This window comes from Mus musculus, chromosome 17, assembly GCF_000001635.26.
Source record: "Mus musculus strain C57BL/6J chromosome 17, GRCm38.p6 C57BL/6J".
Lineage (NCBI taxonomy): Eukaryota > Metazoa > Chordata > Mammalia > Rodentia > Muridae > Mus > Mus musculus.
The window spans coordinates 25,828,770-25,844,705 of NC_000083.6; the positions used below are offsets into that span (position 1 = coordinate 25,828,770).

Genomic DNA, 15,936 nt, shown 5'->3' on the forward strand with positions numbered 1-15,936 from the left:
CTAGCACATGGGAACTTCCGGTAGGGGCGCTGTAGCCATGGTAACGCACAGTAGTCAATGGCTGCTCGATACAATTTTCCCTCCGCCTTGAGGAAATGATTAAATAGGGATGTTGTGTGGATGTGTGTGTGTGTGTGTGTGTGTGTGTACAATGCGCTTGTATGAAGAAGGAGGAGACTTCCAAGGCCGGCTGGCTACTGCTTGCAGGTAGCTACAGCAGTCCGGATGATAAGCCAATGGCTTGTGGTTACGCAAGTGTCGACAGAATTCCCAGCGTGCTGCGCGCCTGCACCCGTATGTTCATGGCGGCGGCTGGGCGGCGCGGTCTGCTTTTGCTCTTTGTACTATGGATGATGGTGACTGTGATTCTGCCTGCCTCTGGCGAAGGGGGATGGTGAGCCATAGGAAATGGGTGGCGGGAGGGAGCCTGAACTTAAAGCTTTGACTGGCCTGACCTGTTGTCCCTGCAGGAAACAGAATGGGCTGGGAATTGCAGCAGCAGTAATGGAGGAGGAGCGTTGCACAGTGGAGCGTCGGGCACACATCACGTACTCCGAATTCATGCAGCAGTATGTGTGCCTGCCCCAAGTCTCAGCATGATTCTAGGCATACTACCAATCATGGTCTTTGGCTGCGGAGGTCTCACTGCCTGGTGTGTAGGAGAGGCCCCTGCAGAGTTCAAACTCAGTGCAACATTCTCCTCTTTCCCCCCAGCTATGCCTTCCTCAAGCCCGTCATCTTGCAAGGACTCACGGACAACTCGGTGAGTATTCGTACCCTGTGGGCAACTGCTTCTGTTTGGCCAAGTGCTCAGTTACCTTATCCTTCATCCCCAGAAGTTCCGGGCCCTGTGTTCCCGGGAAAACCTGCTAGCCTCGTTCGGGGACAACATTGTTCGCTTGAGTACAGCCAACACCTACTCCTACCAGAAAGGTGAGCTACACACCCTGCAAGGTTTGCCTTCACATCTCAAAGGCAGAACTGACCAGTCCCGACTGGCTCCCCCTTCTTGTAGTGGACCTGCCCTTCCAGGAATATGTGGAACAGCTGCTGCAGCCCCAGGATCCTGCATCCCTAGGCAATGGTGAGCCAGACCCAGGCAGCGGTGGGAGTGGGGTACTTGGGAGCCCACTGTTGCCAGTACTCCTGCCTATCACCCTCTCTGCTGGCAGACACCCTGTACTTTTTTGGAGACAACAACTTCACTGAGTGGGCATCCCTCTTCCAGCACTACTCTCCGCCACCATTCCGTCTCCTGGGAACCACCCCTGCTTACAGCTTTGGAATTGCAGGTAGGGGCTACTTCAAAACAAACTTGGGGGAGCCCATATATATTTTGTTCATCAGCTATTCATAACTGACCCCACAGGAGCTGGATCTGGGGTACCCTTCCACTGGCATGGGCCTGGTTTCTCAGAGGTTATCTATGGTCGGAAGGTCAGTACAGTGTTATGTGTGTGTTATGTGTGTGTGTAAATCTGGTGTCTATAGTCCATTGCACACATAGTGACCTTACACTCCTGCCTCCAGCGCTGGTTCCTCTACCCTCCTGAGAAGACACCTGAGTTCCACCCTAACAAGACCACATTGGCCTGGCTGCTGGAAATATACCCATCTCTAGCCCTGTCAGCACGGCCTCTAGAATGTACCATCCAGGCTGGTGAAGTCAGTAGCTGGTAGGTGGGGGTTGGGCTAACTCAAAAAGCCATGAATCAAAATTTTTTTTTTCTTTTCTCCCAGGTACTGTATTTTCCTGATCGGTGGTGGCATGCCACACTCAATCTGGACACCAGTGTCTTCATTTCTACCTTCCTTGGCTAGCCAGACAGGCAACTGGCAAGCCCACTGCACCAGCACATGCCAATGTAGTGCTCACAGACTTTATTACAGGACAGTGGCAGCAGCAGCAACCTCAGCCCACCCTCACCCACTCTCCAGCCCAGAAGGGGGACAAGGGAGGCTCATGGTCCAGCAAGGGGTATGCTGAGAAGGGGAGCAGTTCAGAACCCATCAGCAGGGCCGATGGGGGCAGGCCCAGGGACACAAACTATACAGGGACTGGAGCTTCCGTCTCCAGATCCTCCTGGGCCAGGGTGCCAGGCAGGACATGGGGCCTCAATAGTCCTCTACCCAGCCGTTCTCAGAGATGAAAGCGTCAATGACTTCCTTCATGGCCAAGTTGGGGATGAGCTGTTCCTGGGTCAGAGGGCTCCGGGTCACAGGGTCAAAGTGGCCCACACGCTGCAACAGAGTCAAGAGTGTTCAATGGCCTGAGTATACCGATCCGGGTACCAAGGCTCTCCATGGCCCGGTCTCCATGGGCCCTCCTTACCTGCAGGTGCTCCTCAATGTCCTTGCGGTCATAGGTGATACCACTGGGTGTAATGCAGGGTTCCCGCATCAGCTCAAAGCTAATCTTGCCACACAAGTAGTCAGGGATATCTCGCTTCTATAGCACAAGGGGAAAATGTCTAGAACTGGAGGGGGCTGTGGGGGTCACCATACCAGCAGCAGCCGATGAGCTTCCGGGGGTCCTCACCTTTCTTTTCTCGTCCACCTGAGAGAAGAGCTCATCCATATCTGCCATGTATTTATCCTGCAGAGTTGAGTGCCATGTGTGGGCAACTCCTGTCTCCACACAGACACACACACTCTGTCCACCAGGGCACTCATGTCATGCATGGGCCAACAGATCCACCAAAGGCTGGGGCACTTTTCATGCCACACACAAACACACACACAATGACCCACATGTGGACTAGGGGCACCCTCACGTGCTTGGCCTCAATGCAGGCCTGCTGGGCCCGGATGTGGCCATCATCTTCATGACCCTCGTGGTTCCGCTGACACTCCTCCAGTTCCCTGAGGGTTAACCAGAAGCTAGTTGGTGATGGCCCTGACCAGGAAATCACAGAGCCCGCCCCATCTCAGGCCTCTTTCCTCCTGGGCTTCCCATGTACCGGTTGTTGTCCTTCAATAAAAACACTTGTGCTGGTGACTCAGTGTCTGCTGGGGGAGGGACCCACCTCTCTCGCTCAGCAGCAATGAGCCTGGTGAGATATGAATGCAGCTCACTCTCCTGGTGGATGCGCCGTTCCTCGATACTGTTCCAGCGCTTCTTCTTAGCAATGCGAAGGGCACTAGGAATATCATCCCCAAAGTTGAGTCGCTGCTCCTTGGCCAAACTATAGGCTAGGGGAGTGGACACTTTTGGTTACACTTGTCAACAATCCTGGTCCCCCAAGGTGCCCTCAACCTTGCATCTTGTCAGCCCACCTCGCTGCAGATTGGCAATGGCCTCATCATAACTCTCCATCTCCAGCTGGCACTGCCCCAGGAAGAAGTGCGCCTTCACAGACTGCCCGTCCAGCTCCAGGGCTCGCCGGCAGTCAGCAAGTGCCTGTTCAGGCTGCTGCATCTTCAGATAGCACAGGGCCCGGTTAGTGTAGTACACTGCCACAAGTGGGTTCCGAGTCTGGGGACCAAGACCAGGCGTCAAAGAGTGTGGGCTCAGTTGATCCCCTCTCATTTAGCAAGCTGAAAGCCAATGATCTGGTCAATGCTCCAGCTTTGGGGGCCCATGGCTGGAATAGAGGAACTGGAGATTTCCGAATTATCAAGAGCTCTGGATTCTGGCCATGCTTTCTTGCCTCCAACTGCTTTTGAGAGAAATCCCACAACCCCTCTACAAGCTCTGGGCTTGGAAATCTCAAGGGGCAAGAGCTCCTGGTGTCATCCTTAGTCTTACTTAATCAAGCATCCCGCCCGCCAGTTCCCAGTCAAATCAGCCCTAGACTCGGGAACAGCAATCCGGGCACCAGGGGAGCGAGCGAGCCATCGAGTCCAGGCTGCCAGAAACCCTGTCCGGGATCACAAAACTGGGAGGCACATCGGGCCCCGCCCCCGCCCCTCCCGCACTCACGATGGCGCGGCCGTAGCAGGCCGCCGCCTCCGGGTACTTGCGGCCCACGAAGAGCCGGTTTCCCTGCTCCTTGAGCTCTTGCGCACTCGGGCTCTTATCAGGGCTGCCGCCGCCACCAGTGCCCAGCCGCGCGCCGCCCTCCTTTTCCTCCTTGCCCTTCATGGCGCCGCGCGGCACGGCTTGGGCTCCGCGCCCGGCCACCTAGATCTCGCAGCCCGCGCAGCGATCAGCTCCGCCCGGTCGGCGATCCGCCACCGGAACTTCCGGTGTGGGGCGGAGCTGGCATGGGGACACGTGAGCAAAGGCGGAGCCTCGTGGATTGAGCCAGTTCCCTTAGCTCTGAGAAGCTTCCGCCGCGCTCTACAGGCCCCGCCCTACAGTAACCGAGACCTACCCTGCTCAGACCAAGGCTCCGCCCATCGGCGCTCAAGCCCCGCCCTCCGGCCCCAAGCTGGGCGAACGTGGCAGCGGTCATTGAGAAGTGGCCTTCCGAGGGCCGGTCACTAGGCCCGGGTCCTAGCGCACCACCAGGGCACACACGGGCTCACGCGACAGCCTGGGAACGTCTGGACCGCCGGTAGGAAGGCGGAATTGAGGGTAGAAGAGAGGCCCGCAGATCAGACCGCTCTCGAGGGGCTTCCTCGGGAATCGGGAGGAGCTGCCTGCGGCCATTAATGGCTGAGAAACAAGCACGTGACACGCTGACACCGAAGGACCTTCTGCGGTTGCTATAGAAGTAGCTGCGGGTGCACGGCTGGACTCTTGCCCTTCTCGCGGTCATGGGGAGGAGCTTCTTCAAGGGCGGAGCCGGCTGGTTTCCTTGGAGAGCGCCTGCACCAAGACCCTTTGACCCCATGGTCTGTCGTTGAGGCATTTCTAGCCGCTGCTGCATCAGCTGTTGGCCGCTAACACCCCCAACCCCGGACTTGGAGAAGCAGAACTCGGCTTTCTGCTGATCTGGGCGCCGCAGTCAAACTTCGCTGCGTGGTTTCTGCCACTGCCTCGAGTGAGTAGGTAGCATCTTTGCCCAAGTTGGGTGGGGGCTCTAGGAGCTCAAAAAAAGCTATCCCCAGAACCTCCTTGTCACTCTTTGCAGTGGTCCTGGAGGCAGAGGTTTCTGGGGTTGCAGCTTTCATATACGAAGAGGCGGTGGCTACAGTTCCTAGCTTGCTAACCCTCCAGTACACACTCAAGCACTACTTGCTGTTTCTAGCCCAGGTGCAAGAGTTCACTGCCTTTCTGAGCGGGGCTGAGCGGGGCCTGAGAGGTCATCCAGGGCCCCATCATGGTTCTGGTGGTTAGTAACTTGACCCCAGAACCCTTGTGGACCTCACTAGTGAGTGTCTTAGAGTTGTAGACTCTTCGTCTTGTGCAAACTTGGGGGGCAGATGTATGCCCAGACCTGCTGCCTGACCTTCACCCTGACTGGGCCTCCCACAAGGACCTGCCAAGAATTACAGGACCCAGGCCAAGTGAACCTAGCTCTGTTGTGGGCTTGCGTTTGGAAGGGAGGCTGAAAGAACAGGAGATTGGAAGCTCTTGTAGCACAATAAACGATTGCTGAACTTGGACTGACCTGGAAGTCCACAGTTTCTTCCCAGGGGCCCCACCTCCTGTGGATTCCGGCCATGGCCAGGAGTAAAGCTACCACCTCAAGTCAGGTGCAGAGCTTGAAGGGAGAGAGGGAGCACAGACCGTCCTGGAGGGGAGGTGTCTCATACAGCTTGGGTGAGGGGGCAGACAAGCCTGCAGAGCCCCAGGACAGCTACCTGGTGCTGTGTAAAATATTTATTCATTCTCCAAAAAGGCTCAGACTGCAAGTCCTGGGGTCAGTGGGGAGGGAAGGGGTCTCCTCTAGGGCCACGCTCAAGGTCCTCCACCCAGCCCTGGCCCAGTAACACCCCTCCCCCTGGAAAGCCTGGGGGGGGGGGGTGCAGCAAGGGCTGCAGTAAGACTTGGCTTCAGCTGGGGGTGGGGGATCACAGGGCCCCCCTGCCCCTGTGGGGAAAAGCAGCCGAGAGGTCCATTCATATAGGGCAGACATGCAGGCCCACCTGGTGCCTGGCTCTAGCCACATGGCCCTAGGGAGCAGGTCAAGGTGGAGGGGGGATATCGGCACCCAGCAGGTCATAGGCAAAGACGTTCCAGAAGATGGCGAAAAGCAGGAAGGTGCCATAGGCAAGTAGCACCACCCACCAGCCGCACTGGTCCCTCAGGCGTTCCTCATAGCTCCGAAGGATGGTAAGGCCCATGCTTACACCTACCACTGCACCAGCCAGGTGTGCCATGAAGCTGGGCTGTGGGCCTGAGGCAGGCAGTGGTGGGGAGAAGCGTAGCCACACAGCCCGGCCCACTTCGGAACTCACTGCAGAGGGAGCAACAGGTGGGAGGGGCCCTGTCTGCAGGTAAAGGGCCTCCCAGCGCCCCACCTGCCCCACTACTCACTGCACACCAGAGCCAGCACCATCCTCAGCAGCTTGTATGGACACCGCATCCCAGCCCAGTTCTGATGGGGGCAGGCAGACAGGCTGTGAAGCATGTCCAATGGGCCCCTTCCCACCTCCCCAGAAAGGCAGTCCCATTACCATGACAACATTGGCCAGGTGTGCTGAGCACAGGGCATAGACCCCTCCAGAGCCCCCTACCACGGGGGCACGCATATCTGTGATAGAGACAGTCAGGGAGCCTGTGGGCAAAGGGAGAGGTGAGGGCACAGCTGGCCCTCCCCTCAGCAGGTGAGGTAGGCAGGGGACCCACCCACCTATATGCCAGTCTCACCTGCCAGCACGCCCGCCAGGTAGAGCAGGCTGATGCGAAGCACGCCATGTACCATCTCCAGGGGCACACCGATCATCAGCTGCAGGAGGGCATTGAACCCTAGCTGCTCCAGCCTGGCCACAGAAGAGCATGGCAGAGGTGGTCAGATGGGTACCCTGCCTACTCCAGACCACCTCAGGCAGTGTAACTTAGCTGGGAGATAAGCCTTCAGAGTCAGTGGGCAGGTGCTGGGGGTAGGAGTGGAGAAGAGGCTCTGGAAGGCAAGGCTCACTTACCCGACATGCATGAACATGTAGGTGAGGAAGCGCCATGCCCGAGCACGGTGTCCTGGGTGATACACCAGAGGGCTCTTCATATATTCAGGGTGGTAGGTCTGGAGCACCCACTTGTTGAGACGTGCCCCGTAGCACAGGAACACGATGATCTGGGGACACTAGTGTTAGGGCTGGTCAAGACTAGGGACTCAGGAGGCCCCAGGGCAATGTGTAGGCAGGCCCACCTGGGCAAGAGTGACCGAGGCCATGAACACAGGGGGTGGGCAGGTGCGGTGCCTGTAGAAGTACCAGCGGCGGTCCACCTCGCAGGGCAGGATCTCGTAGGCCACATAGCGCACAAACCGCTTGTAGACACTCAGGCCTGGCTCATCTAGCAGTCCGTCTCGGGGCAGTGCCCGCTGTCCGTTAGCAATGGCTCTCTTGAAGCTGCTGGAACGCTTGCTGCTGATCTGAAGGGCAGGAACCTTAGTGTAGGTGACAGTATTGTTCCTGTGGAACCCTACCTTACTTGGCTGTGTGGCTGCTAATGGTCTGAGGGTCTTCCACACTGCCCAGGTCTGTAAGCCCTACCCAGTAAAAAGCTGTGTGCCCACCCAGCTTTGGTCAGGGTGCTGCGCTTGACCAGGCCTGGGCCCTCCCCTGCTGCCCACACACCATGGCACTGACCAGGTCCACCAGCTCCTGGTAGCAGACCTGGCCCCGCTCGTTGCTCTGAGCCAGAGCCACCAACATGTCCAACTTGGTGGGGTCCAGGGGCAGCTCATGGCTGTGTACCAGACCAGCGAAGGTGTCCGCACCGATGAAGCCTGTGTTCTCAGGATCCAGCTGCTGTGGTGGGGGAGTAGAGGGTGGGCCAACTCCCAGCCACAGGGCTGAGCTAGGCTGGCTAGGAAGGCTGGACCTTTGTGCCAGTCAGTGCCTGTTTGCTAGAACCAGCTTGTTCCCAGGCCCTGGCAGGGCAAGGTGCCTGGTTTGGCTGTTCTACCACCTCATATTCGCTCTACCAGTCCTAGAAAGGGGAAGGACCTAGGTCCAAGGACCACCACCCTCCATCCCCAGCTTTCCGTGGAAACCCGATGAAGCCAGACCTTTCTTGGGGTCGGGAGTCTCAGAGACCAAGGTCGTGCAGGGAGGGGGGTTTGGGAGGCGGCTGCCTGGGCCTTCTGCGAGCATGGTCCCTCCCCCGAACCCCTCACCGGCTGGAAGGGCGCCAAGGCAGTGCCAGCTCCCACCCACCACGCACCTGCTCCTGAATGAGCTGCAGCAGCGAGCTCCTGTCCATAGAGCCGGGCCGAGGGCCGGGGTCGGCCGAGGCCGGGAGGGGCTGCTCTGCGGACCGCTCCGCTCCGCCCCGGCCGGCCCGCTCCGCCTGCTCTGCTCTGCGCTCCCCGAGCTCAGACAGCGTCACCGAGATGCCAGCCCAGCGCGCACACAGCCAGAGTACGCGCATATCCTGCACGCGCACGCGCGGCCCCAACTCGACGCACTGCCTGGGTAGATCGTCCCCCACCGAACAGCTCGACCCAGAACCACTGCCTGCGTCCAGCTCTTGCACCACGTGCGGCAGAAGCTTCTCCCAGTAGGCCATAGCTGGCAGCCTGCAGCACCCAATACCCTCTTAGGCAGCCTGTTTTATTACCTTCCCTAGGATACTTTCTTTCTACTAAAAATAGGTCTGTGACCCATCCCCAGAATGTCAAGGTCCAGTTGCTCCCATCATACTTTCTCCTGAGCTGGAGCTGCTTTCAGTAGACACACTTGTCCTTATTTGCACTGTTCCAGCAACGAAGCCCCAGGTTCCCTATTCATGGCCAAGGCTGGAAGCTCTAACCAAACATCCCTGAATTGGATTTGAGATAGCAGGGCCTCCAGTGCAAAAACACCAGTCAAGAAGGCACAGGGGATAGCCAGGAAGAGCCACAAATAGCCACGTGAAGGTAGAACTGACTGCAGCTTGGATAAGGGAGGGGGTGTGCTCCTGAGGACAGTGAAGGTGACAGACCAATAGGATGTGTAACCATGGCAACCCCCCCAAGTATCATTCAAAACAATCTGCTACTGCAAAGATGGGATGGCAGTTATTCTTGCCCGATGGGCCTCTACAGGGAATACAGCTGCCTACAATAAGCAGCCTGCCTAGATGCTCAGTGGGACGGCAGGCCAGTAGGTTGGGACTGGAGCAGGAGGCAAAGGCCTCATTTTTCAGGGATCCCTGTTCTGTGGACATTCTGGGGCAGAGAGAACCCACCTGACCCAACCCAAGTGACTCGTTGAGTGTATGGATTCCTGTTTGGGTGTCTTTGGTGGTAGGAGGTCATGTCACAGGATCAACTCCGAGTCCATCATTCACTCAGCTTCTGGCCAGGTTGAGATCTATGGCTGGCCCTTGCTTGTAACAGCCAGGCTACACATAAAGCCCAGGTTCTCAGCAGAGCCAGGCAGGCTGCCTGGGCTGTGTGGAGTGTGGGGCAATGAAGAACCAACAGCAGAAGCAATGTTCCCAGAGAAGCAGCAGGAGCCCTCTCACACACACCCCCACCCCCATGACACTGATGGATGCTGGCATTACTAGACAGCAGACCCCTTAACTGGACCTTCCGTAGCCATTAATCAGCATGACTAGTGAGACCACAGAATGGGAACCAGGACACAGGGGAGACGTCTCAGAAGGGTCAGGTGGCATTTCCAACTCACACAAAAACAGCAGTCACATTGCGATTGAAAAGCCATTTTTTATGGGGCTGGAGAGAGGACTTGGTGGTTCAGAGCACTTGCTGCCTCTGCAGAGGACCTGGGTTTGTTTCCAACACCCACGGGATGGCTCACAATCATTAGTTAACTCCAGTTCCAGGGAACTCTGACATACTCATTTGGCTTCTGTCGGTACCAGGCACACACACGGGGCACTTACATATATGGGCAGGCAAAACACTCAAACTCATAAAAATAAGCATATTTTTGAAAGAAAGAAAGAAAGAAAGAAAGAAAGAAAGAAAGAAAGAAAGAAGAAAGGAAGAAGGAAGAAAGGAAGGAAGGAAGGGAGGGAGAGAAAGAGAGAAAGTAAGTTGCATTGAGAGATCAAAATCCAAGAGATGGAAAAGACAAGTGAAATTTAATCAGGAAAGTCAGTTCCGCTTGCTCTGCAGCTGGCGCAGTGTGGATAAGGCTCCACACCTGACAAAAAGGTGGGACCTCTGTGACTATCGGGTCCCTCCCTGATTTGACCACTACCTCTTGCCCTCTACATGTCCACTGGCCATGCACAACCAGGAAGGGGGGGGAACACACCCTGAGAACTTCGGGTCCTGGTCACTGGATTCCTTACCCACAGCCCAGCCCCTTACACACAATCCTCCCTCCCTCCAAGGCTAAGGCCTCACACCTGGCACCAGTACTCTCAGGCTCAGCAGGACAGGCCTGGAATAGGGCAACAGACTTTTGGAAGCCAAGATCTAAATACCAAGTTCCTGAGCAGGAACCCACATCAGTCCCAGGGACCCTGTAGCCAGCCACACAGATATTACTCCAACAGGCCGAAAGCCCATACTTCTTTGCCGTGTGGGCCCACATAAGGCACCACAGTGTGCTGTGCCTGGGGGCAGGAGAGGCTCATGGGTCCTTTGTCATCGGCTCTTCACTAGGACCCTGTATAGTGAGAAGCTAAGGACAGCAGCCACAGCCGTGCCGACAGCCACCAGCACTCCTCGGAGCCAGAAGGAGGTGGGGTGCAGCTCTGTGTGCACCAGGTGTCTGTGGAAAGAATAATACTCAAGACGTGTGCTTGCGAAAAGCTCACTGCTGAAAACCCGTCCCAGGCAGGCGGAGGCCAAGCCAGAGGCCATCCAGCATAGCTCTCTGGGCCACAGGCCACGGGTCTACAGCTCTGACACCTTTGTACCCAGACAGACTAAGCCCCACCCACATTGAGGCTGCGGTATACTCACGGGAAAGTGGCCATGGTAGCAAGTTGGGTAAAGACATCTGTGCTGGGCATTGCGGGTCCCAAGCAGGAGAATGAAGCTGGGGCAGGCAGCCGGTGCCTCCGGCAGAACTCAGCGGGTGACAGCCCTGGGGGGGCAACACCTTCAGGGAGATCAGCTTTGGAGGCAATAAAGAGGCAGGGGGTCTGCCCATCCATGTAATAACGCTGCCAGGAAAAAAGAAACATTCGAGAGCTGAGCTTGCTGGCTAACTGGGCTATGGCTGGGATCCCCCCACAGGACCTCAAGTCAGGGCTTGCCTTGTATATGGTAGCACAGTGTACAAAGGTCTTGGGATCACTGCTGTCAAACATTAAGCAGGCGACATCACAGGTAGTGTCTAGAGAGGTGTCCAGCAGGCTGTCAGCATTCACTTCACACAGCTGGGACAAACAGTAGCTTTAGTGGCCTCCCCACAGCTGGATCCCTCAAGGGCCACCCTGAGACAGCTCCATTAGGAGGAAGAATATATGGGTATATGGGTGTCACAGGTATACCCTTCAGGACATGGTGCACAGGCCCTCACTCACAATCAGGTACTTCTCCTGCCCGTTGACCCGCACTGTATTGATGGTATGCAGGGGGAATTTCTCAGGGGGGTCCCTGGCTTCCTGTGTGGACAGCAGGAAGAGTTTTTGGCCCCAGAGTTCTCTGTGGCACCCCTCTGCCCCCTTGAGTTCCCAGGTAGGGGCTGGGGCCTCCATAATTCTCACCCCAAGGCTGTTGCCAAGGAAGGCTTGCAAGAAGGCTGACTTGCCCACTCCTCGGGCTCCCAGCACCTTACACATGAGAACGCTGCGCTGTGTCTGCCCTTTCTCCTGGTCCAGCTTCTTCTCGCGGGTAACTGAAAAGGTGCGCTCACGTGAGGGTGTTGGCCATCAAGAAGGGTTTGGCTGGGCCCAGGGACCAAAAAAGTGGTCACCTACCTGTGATAGCCTGTGCCTGAGAGTCCTGTTCACAGAGGGTAGGGTAACCCAGGTAGCCAAGGTGTGCAAGGCATTGCTGGACATCCAAGTAGGTCATGAGGCTGGGAGTAGAGGAGGGTACAGGGCTAAGGAGAGTGGAAGATGGGATGGGTAGGGACAGACAGGTAGACAGGGACTGTACTTACGTCCACTGGCAGAGATAGCCATGCAAAGGCAGACAGCCAGCCTGAGTGGGGACTGTGTGTAAGAGTTCAGGGCCCCATGGAGCACCTGAGAACACACTGAAGAGATTCTGTAGTTCCGTGGGCGAGAGGACACCATCATGGTCCTACAGGCAAAGGGGCTATGGTGACAAGTTTCTTTGCGGGGAGGGGTGTCAAGGCGTGAGGTGACGTGCTTACCTGGTCATGCTTCTCGAACATCCGCTGCACAAACTGGTAGCCACGATGGTTGAGCTCTGTGCTGCAGCCAGGGGGGACATGGAGCCTGTGGGGATGCACTTTAACTGTCACAAGGCAGGGTTACTGTCACCTGTGACAGTTAAAAGTGCCTGGGCAGTCAGGCACTCCCAACAGAACCTCTGGTTACACGGTTGGGGCTAAGCAAGGGGGGAGCTAATGAGTGTGTGCTCAGAGACCAAGCTAAAGTCCCCAGGCCACAAGGATTGACCCCAAGAGGATAAGCACCACTGCCCACCAGCCTACAACTCACGCTGGATAGAGGTAGTCGGGCGTTAGCTCCAGTGAGTCACTGTAACCAAAGCGCCGCAGGATGGTCCACGTGGTCTCGTGCCGGCCACGCTGGATGAAGAGTGTGTTCAGGAAGAGGAAGCCTGTGGGAAGGTGGAAGGTTAGTACACCGCCTTGCCACTCCCCACACATCAGGATATAAGGTGATGTCTGCCTCACCTTCCAGGGTCAGCCGGTCATTCTGCACACCACCTGACACGTTCTTGCACACCACCCTCTTCACATCCTCCAGGGCCTGTGGGGCCAGGGGATGGCCAAAGCAGGACTTCTGCCTCCGGTAAGAGAGTGCTTCAGATCAGTCAGCTATCCTGATGACCCTCTCACAAGGGCAGCTAGGGTGTCAGGGCAGGACCACACCTGGAAGGCATTGAGTTCCTCGTCGCTCAGCCCGTGGTCTCGGTCCTGGTCCGACAGCCTGAAGATGCGTGTGAGCGCCTGGGCGCATGCAGGCCTGAGCTGCAGGGACACAACACCAAGTGGCCCTTTTCCTGGCCACCCTGTCGGTACGCGTATTTACTTGTACTCCTTATCCAAGGCCCACATGGATGGGCCTTCGAGAAATAGGTGTGTGGCCCTCATCCACTACTTACCTGTTTGGCCTCAGGGTCATAAAGGGGGGCTGTGGGATGCAGAACAGCCTTCTGGGCATAGTAGAACAGCTCTGAGATATTCCTCAAGTGCTTGGCTGAACACTGGACAAGGGTGAGGGCAGGCTCAGGAGGGACCCATGACAGATCTAGGGAGCTGCTTCAGGGTCTTACCACAGCCCTCCCTGCTCACCTCCACGCAGGTCTCTATCTCAGGAAACTGGCTCATGATGGGCAGCACAGCCTCCATGGTACTCCCCGGCCGCAGGTCAGACTTATTGCCCACCAGGATGATGGGCAACCTGGGAGAGAGGCCATGATCACCAGGGATGGGGAGCAGGTGGGCTCTAGTCCCCCTAGCTGAGGCCCTGCTGGTCACCTGGGCCCTGTCGCCGTCCTGCCATTCACAAGCGGGATCCACTTGGTTCGGATCTGAAAGACCAAGTCCAAGTGTGAGGCGAGAGCAAGCGCATGCGCATGCTCACCAGCCCATGCTCTTCTTCCTGGGGCTACACAAGCTTTCAGAGTGCAGGAGCAAGCTGGTGGGAGACTGCAGACGACAGACAGGGACTTGTCCGATTCTCCCCAAGCAAGCTGGGATATGAGGAGAACACTTCCTAGCTCAGAGCTGTGGGGGTTCCTGAAAGGCTCAACAGACGTGAGGCTAGGAGAAAGGGCTGAGCATCAAGAGCCACTGTGTACTGTCCAGGCCAACTGCCAACTAAGCCAGGCACTAGGACAAGGAGGGCTAGAGAGATAGCTCAGTGGTTAAGAGCACTGACTGCTCTGCCAGAGGTCCTGAGTTCAATTCCCAGCAACCACATGGTGGCTCACAACCATCTGAGGACCTCTTCTGGTGTGTCTGAAGACAGCTAAATGTATTCATATAAACAAATGAGCTTTTTTTTTCTTTTTTTGGTTTTATTTTTTTTTTTTTGAGACAGGGTTTCTCTGTGTAGCCCTGGCTGTCCTGGAACTCAGGCTGTCCTCGAACTCAGAAATCCGCCTGCATATGCCTCCCAAGTGCTGGGAGTAAAGGCGTGTGCCACCACGCCCGGCTCAAATGAGTCTTAAAACAACAACAACAACAAAATGGCCAAGGAGATCCCCTCTTGCTTACCTTCTCAATGGTGGTCTCCTCAGACACATCGTACACCACACACACTACATTTGCCTAAAGGAAAGCAAGGCACAGGGTAAGCATAGTCTGCCGGCTCACTATGGACAGTACAGGCCACTCCTGGCCATGTCCCGGGTGCTCACAGCAGGATGGGTAGGGCTCTGAGGCCAGGAAAGTCCACCTTTGCCAAGCAGGCCTCTCCCTGCCAACACTCCCTAAGAGACACCAGACCCTAGCACCATGGCTCTAGACAGCACATCCTGGACTTATGACAGACCTATCACACGCAGGTTACAGTCCCAAGGCAGGTCTCTCTCACTTTCTATCTCAGTACAAGCAGCAAGGATGCTGCAGATGCAAGCAAGGAGACACTGCACCCTGACCAAGTGACCAAGTGACCTGCACCTATAGGACACAAAGAAGGCTGAAGGACTGCATTCAGGAACATAGTAAACTCTGGCATCAGGGAACGCCTAGTTAAGATGGCATCCACTACAGCCTAGGGAGGAATAGTACTGGGGAACCGAAGTATGTTAAGGAAAAGCAATGAAGGGTGTGTGTGTGTGTGTGTGTGTGTGTGTGTGTGTGTGTCTGCTCCCCTCAGACCCTGGGATGGATCACTAATGGCAGTACTGGCCAGGTCCTGATTCCCAGAAAGCTATGATCTGGAAAAGCCAACAATACTCAGCCGTGAAGGTCACAGCTGAATTATCAGGGTCAAGCAGAGTCACCTAATCCAGCCGCCAGGAAAGGAAGCCGATTAAGACTAGATGGCAGCAAGTTAGGACCAAAGAATTGGGCTCAGTACCCAAGGGCCTGCAAGATGCACCGCACCTTGTGGATCTCCTCCTGAAGTTCTTCCTCTGTCTGCTCCGCTTCTAAAAGGAAAAAGAATGCTATGTAGAATGGCTGTTGCGCTCGATTCAGACCGGCTGCAGGCTCAATACACACCGGCTGGGGGGCAGCATTTGGAGATAGATACCTGAGTAATCCACGATATGAGTGGGCACCTTCTCCGGGGTGACGTCGGCGGGGATGGTTATCTCCTCCGCGCGGGCAGGGACCTGCAACAGGTGGGTCAGTATTGAATGCGGAGCGGCTGCCCAGAGCCTGGCATCCGCCCTAAGTGCCCAGTCCGCCCCGCGCACCTCCTCGGGAAACTCCTCGCCGACCAGCGACAGGATCAGAGACGTCTTCCCCACCTGGGCTGCGCGGGGAGAGGGAACAGTAGTCAGGAGCACCGCCGAGGTCACGGCGACCCTACCGGTCTTCCCGCGGCCCCAGCGCACCTACCCTCGCCCAGCAGCAGGATGCGAACATCGCGCCGCATGGCTGCTGCCCGCAGCAGCACCCCAAACCCACCCCTCCCGGCCCGGCCCGGCCCAAGTAGACCCAATCCCAACCCCAACCCTCTCCTTCAACCCGCTCAGGCCCCCGCACTTCCTGTCTTCAGTACCGCCCTCACCCAAGCTTCCGGTCCCGCCCACACAGCACCAGCTAGTGGTTGGGCTAAGGCAAGGCGCCCGCGCCCGCCTGCCAGTAGAGTGTTCCTGACTCTGCAGGTGGTGCAAACAACTCAGACTCAACGGGCTCCTCGGG

The 15,936-nt window shown here is 56.8% G+C and overlaps 4 protein-coding genes and 1 non-coding gene across 8 annotated transcripts; 1 reads left to right on the plus strand and 4 right to left on the minus strand.

Annotated features, from left to right (window-relative positions):
- The first annotated feature begins 273 nt into the window (after positions 1–273).
- Jmjd8 (jumonji domain containing 8) lies at positions 274–3,074 on the plus strand. Its single transcript, NM_028101.5, has 9 exons — positions 274–394; positions 471–569; positions 715–763; positions 837–933; positions 1,016–1,084; positions 1,173–1,292; positions 1,370–1,437; positions 1,531–1,665; positions 1,741–3,074. The coding sequence occupies exons 1-9, from the start codon at positions 303–305 to the stop codon at positions 1,819–1,821; spliced, it is 810 nt and encodes a 269-aa protein (NP_082377.3). The 5' UTR covers positions 274–302; the 3' UTR covers positions 1,822–3,074.
- On the minus strand, positions 1,865–4,150 carry Stub1 (STIP1 homology and U-Box containing protein 1). Of its 3 annotated transcripts, none has more exons than NR_157361.1 (7): positions 3,923–4,150; positions 3,277–3,475; positions 3,027–3,140; positions 2,775–2,862; positions 2,540–2,596; positions 2,333–2,449; positions 1,865–2,241 (listed from the first exon to the last, which is right to left on the minus strand). NR_157361.1 is itself a non-coding variant. In NM_019719.4 (7 exons), the coding sequence occupies exons 1-7, from the start codon at positions 4,082–4,084 to the stop codon at positions 2,116–2,118; spliced, it is 915 nt and encodes a 304-aa protein (NP_062693.1). In that variant the 5' UTR covers positions 4,085–4,150; the 3' UTR covers positions 1,865–2,115. The 3 variants fall into 3 exon arrangements, 1 of the variants encoding a protein (NP_062693.1); NM_019719.4 differs by having other exon boundaries at positions 3,027–3,192; NR_157362.1 differs by having other exon boundaries at positions 2,540–2,862; positions 3,027–3,192.
- Mir3082 (microRNA 3082) lies at positions 2,596–2,659 on the minus strand. Its single transcript, NR_037243.1, has one exon. It is a non-coding gene; the product is annotated as a microRNA 3082 (primary transcript).
- Positions 4,151–5,695: 1,545 nt separating the features above from the next.
- On the minus strand, positions 5,696–8,358 carry Rhbdl1 (rhomboid like 1). The gene is made up of 8 exons (NM_144816.1): positions 8,219–8,358; positions 7,642–7,803; positions 7,200–7,424; positions 6,976–7,124; positions 6,701–6,813; positions 6,508–6,608; positions 6,368–6,428; positions 5,696–6,287 (listed from the first exon to the last, which is right to left on the minus strand). Exons 1-8 carry the CDS (start codon positions 8,255–8,257, stop codon positions 6,016–6,018), a joined length of 1,122 nt encoding a protein of 373 aa, NP_659065.1. The 5' UTR covers positions 8,258–8,358; the 3' UTR covers positions 5,696–6,015.
- A 1,329-nt stretch (positions 8,359–9,687) lies between these two features.
- Rhot2 (ras homolog family member T2) lies at positions 9,688–15,756 on the minus strand. 2 transcript variants are annotated; one of them, NM_145999.3, is made up of 19 exons: positions 15,631–15,756; positions 15,486–15,544; positions 15,320–15,401; positions 15,172–15,215; positions 14,338–14,391; positions 13,597–13,649; positions 13,411–13,519; positions 13,221–13,322; positions 12,988–13,086; positions 12,790–12,898; positions 12,593–12,713; positions 12,283–12,367; positions 12,067–12,209; positions 11,882–11,982; positions 11,669–11,799; positions 11,486–11,566; positions 11,216–11,338; positions 10,920–11,122; positions 9,688–10,725 (listed from the first exon to the last, which is right to left on the minus strand). In NM_145999.3, exons 1-19 carry the CDS (start codon positions 15,665–15,667, stop codon positions 10,599–10,601), a joined length of 1,863 nt encoding a protein of 620 aa, NP_666111.1. In that variant the 5' UTR covers positions 15,668–15,756; the 3' UTR covers positions 9,688–10,598. The 2 variants fall into 2 exon arrangements, with proteins under 2 accessions (NP_666111.1, NP_001351879.1); NM_001364950.1 differs by having other exon boundaries at positions 15,627–15,756.
- Between the last annotated feature and the right edge of the window lie 180 nt (positions 15,757–15,936).

Coding starts and splice junctions, on each gene's coding strand:
- Jmjd8 (NM_028101.5), top strand. CDS start 303: ATGGCGGCGGCTGGGCGGCGCGGTCTGCTTTTGCTCTTTGTACTATGG. Junction 764..836: donor AAGGACTCACGGACAACTCG/GTGAGTATTCGT, acceptor CTTCATCCCCAG/AAGTTCCGGGCCCTGTGTTC. Junction 1,666..1,740: donor GTACCATCCAGGCTGGTGAA/GTCAGTAGCTGG, acceptor CTTTTCTCCCAG/GTACTGTATTTTCCTGATCG.
- Stub1 (NM_019719.4), bottom strand. CDS start 4,084: ATGAAGGGCAAGGAGGAAAAGGAGGGCGGCGCGCGGCTGGGCACTGGT. Junction 2,597..2,774: donor CCTGCATTGAGGCCAAGCAC/GTGAGGGTGCCC, acceptor TCAACTCTGCAG/GATAAATACATGGCAGATAT. Junction 2,242..2,332: donor ACATTGAGGAGCACCTGCAG/GTAAGGAGGGCC, acceptor ACTCTGTTGCAG/CGTGTGGGCCACTTTGACCC.
- Rhbdl1 (NM_144816.1), bottom strand. CDS start 8,257: ATGGACAGGAGCTCGCTGCTGCAGCTCATTCAGGAGCAG. Junction 7,125..7,199: donor CCTCGGTCACTCTTGCCCAG/GTGGGCCTGCCT, acceptor TAGTGTCCCCAG/ATCATCGTGTTCCTGTGCTA. Junction 6,429..6,507: donor ACCTGGCCAATGTTGTCATG/GTAATGGGACTG, acceptor TGCCCCCATCAG/AACTGGGCTGGGATGCGGTG.
- Rhot2 (NM_145999.3), bottom strand. CDS start 15,667: ATGCGGCGCGATGTTCGCATCCTGCTGCTGGGCGAGG. Junction 14,392..15,171: donor TTCAGGAGGAGATCCACAAG/GTGCGGTGCATC, acceptor GCTTTCCTTTAG/GCAAATGTAGTGTGTGTGGT. Junction 12,714..12,789: donor TGACCGGCTGACCCTGGAAG/GTGAGGCAGACA, acceptor ACCTTCCCACAG/GCTTCCTCTTCCTGAACACA.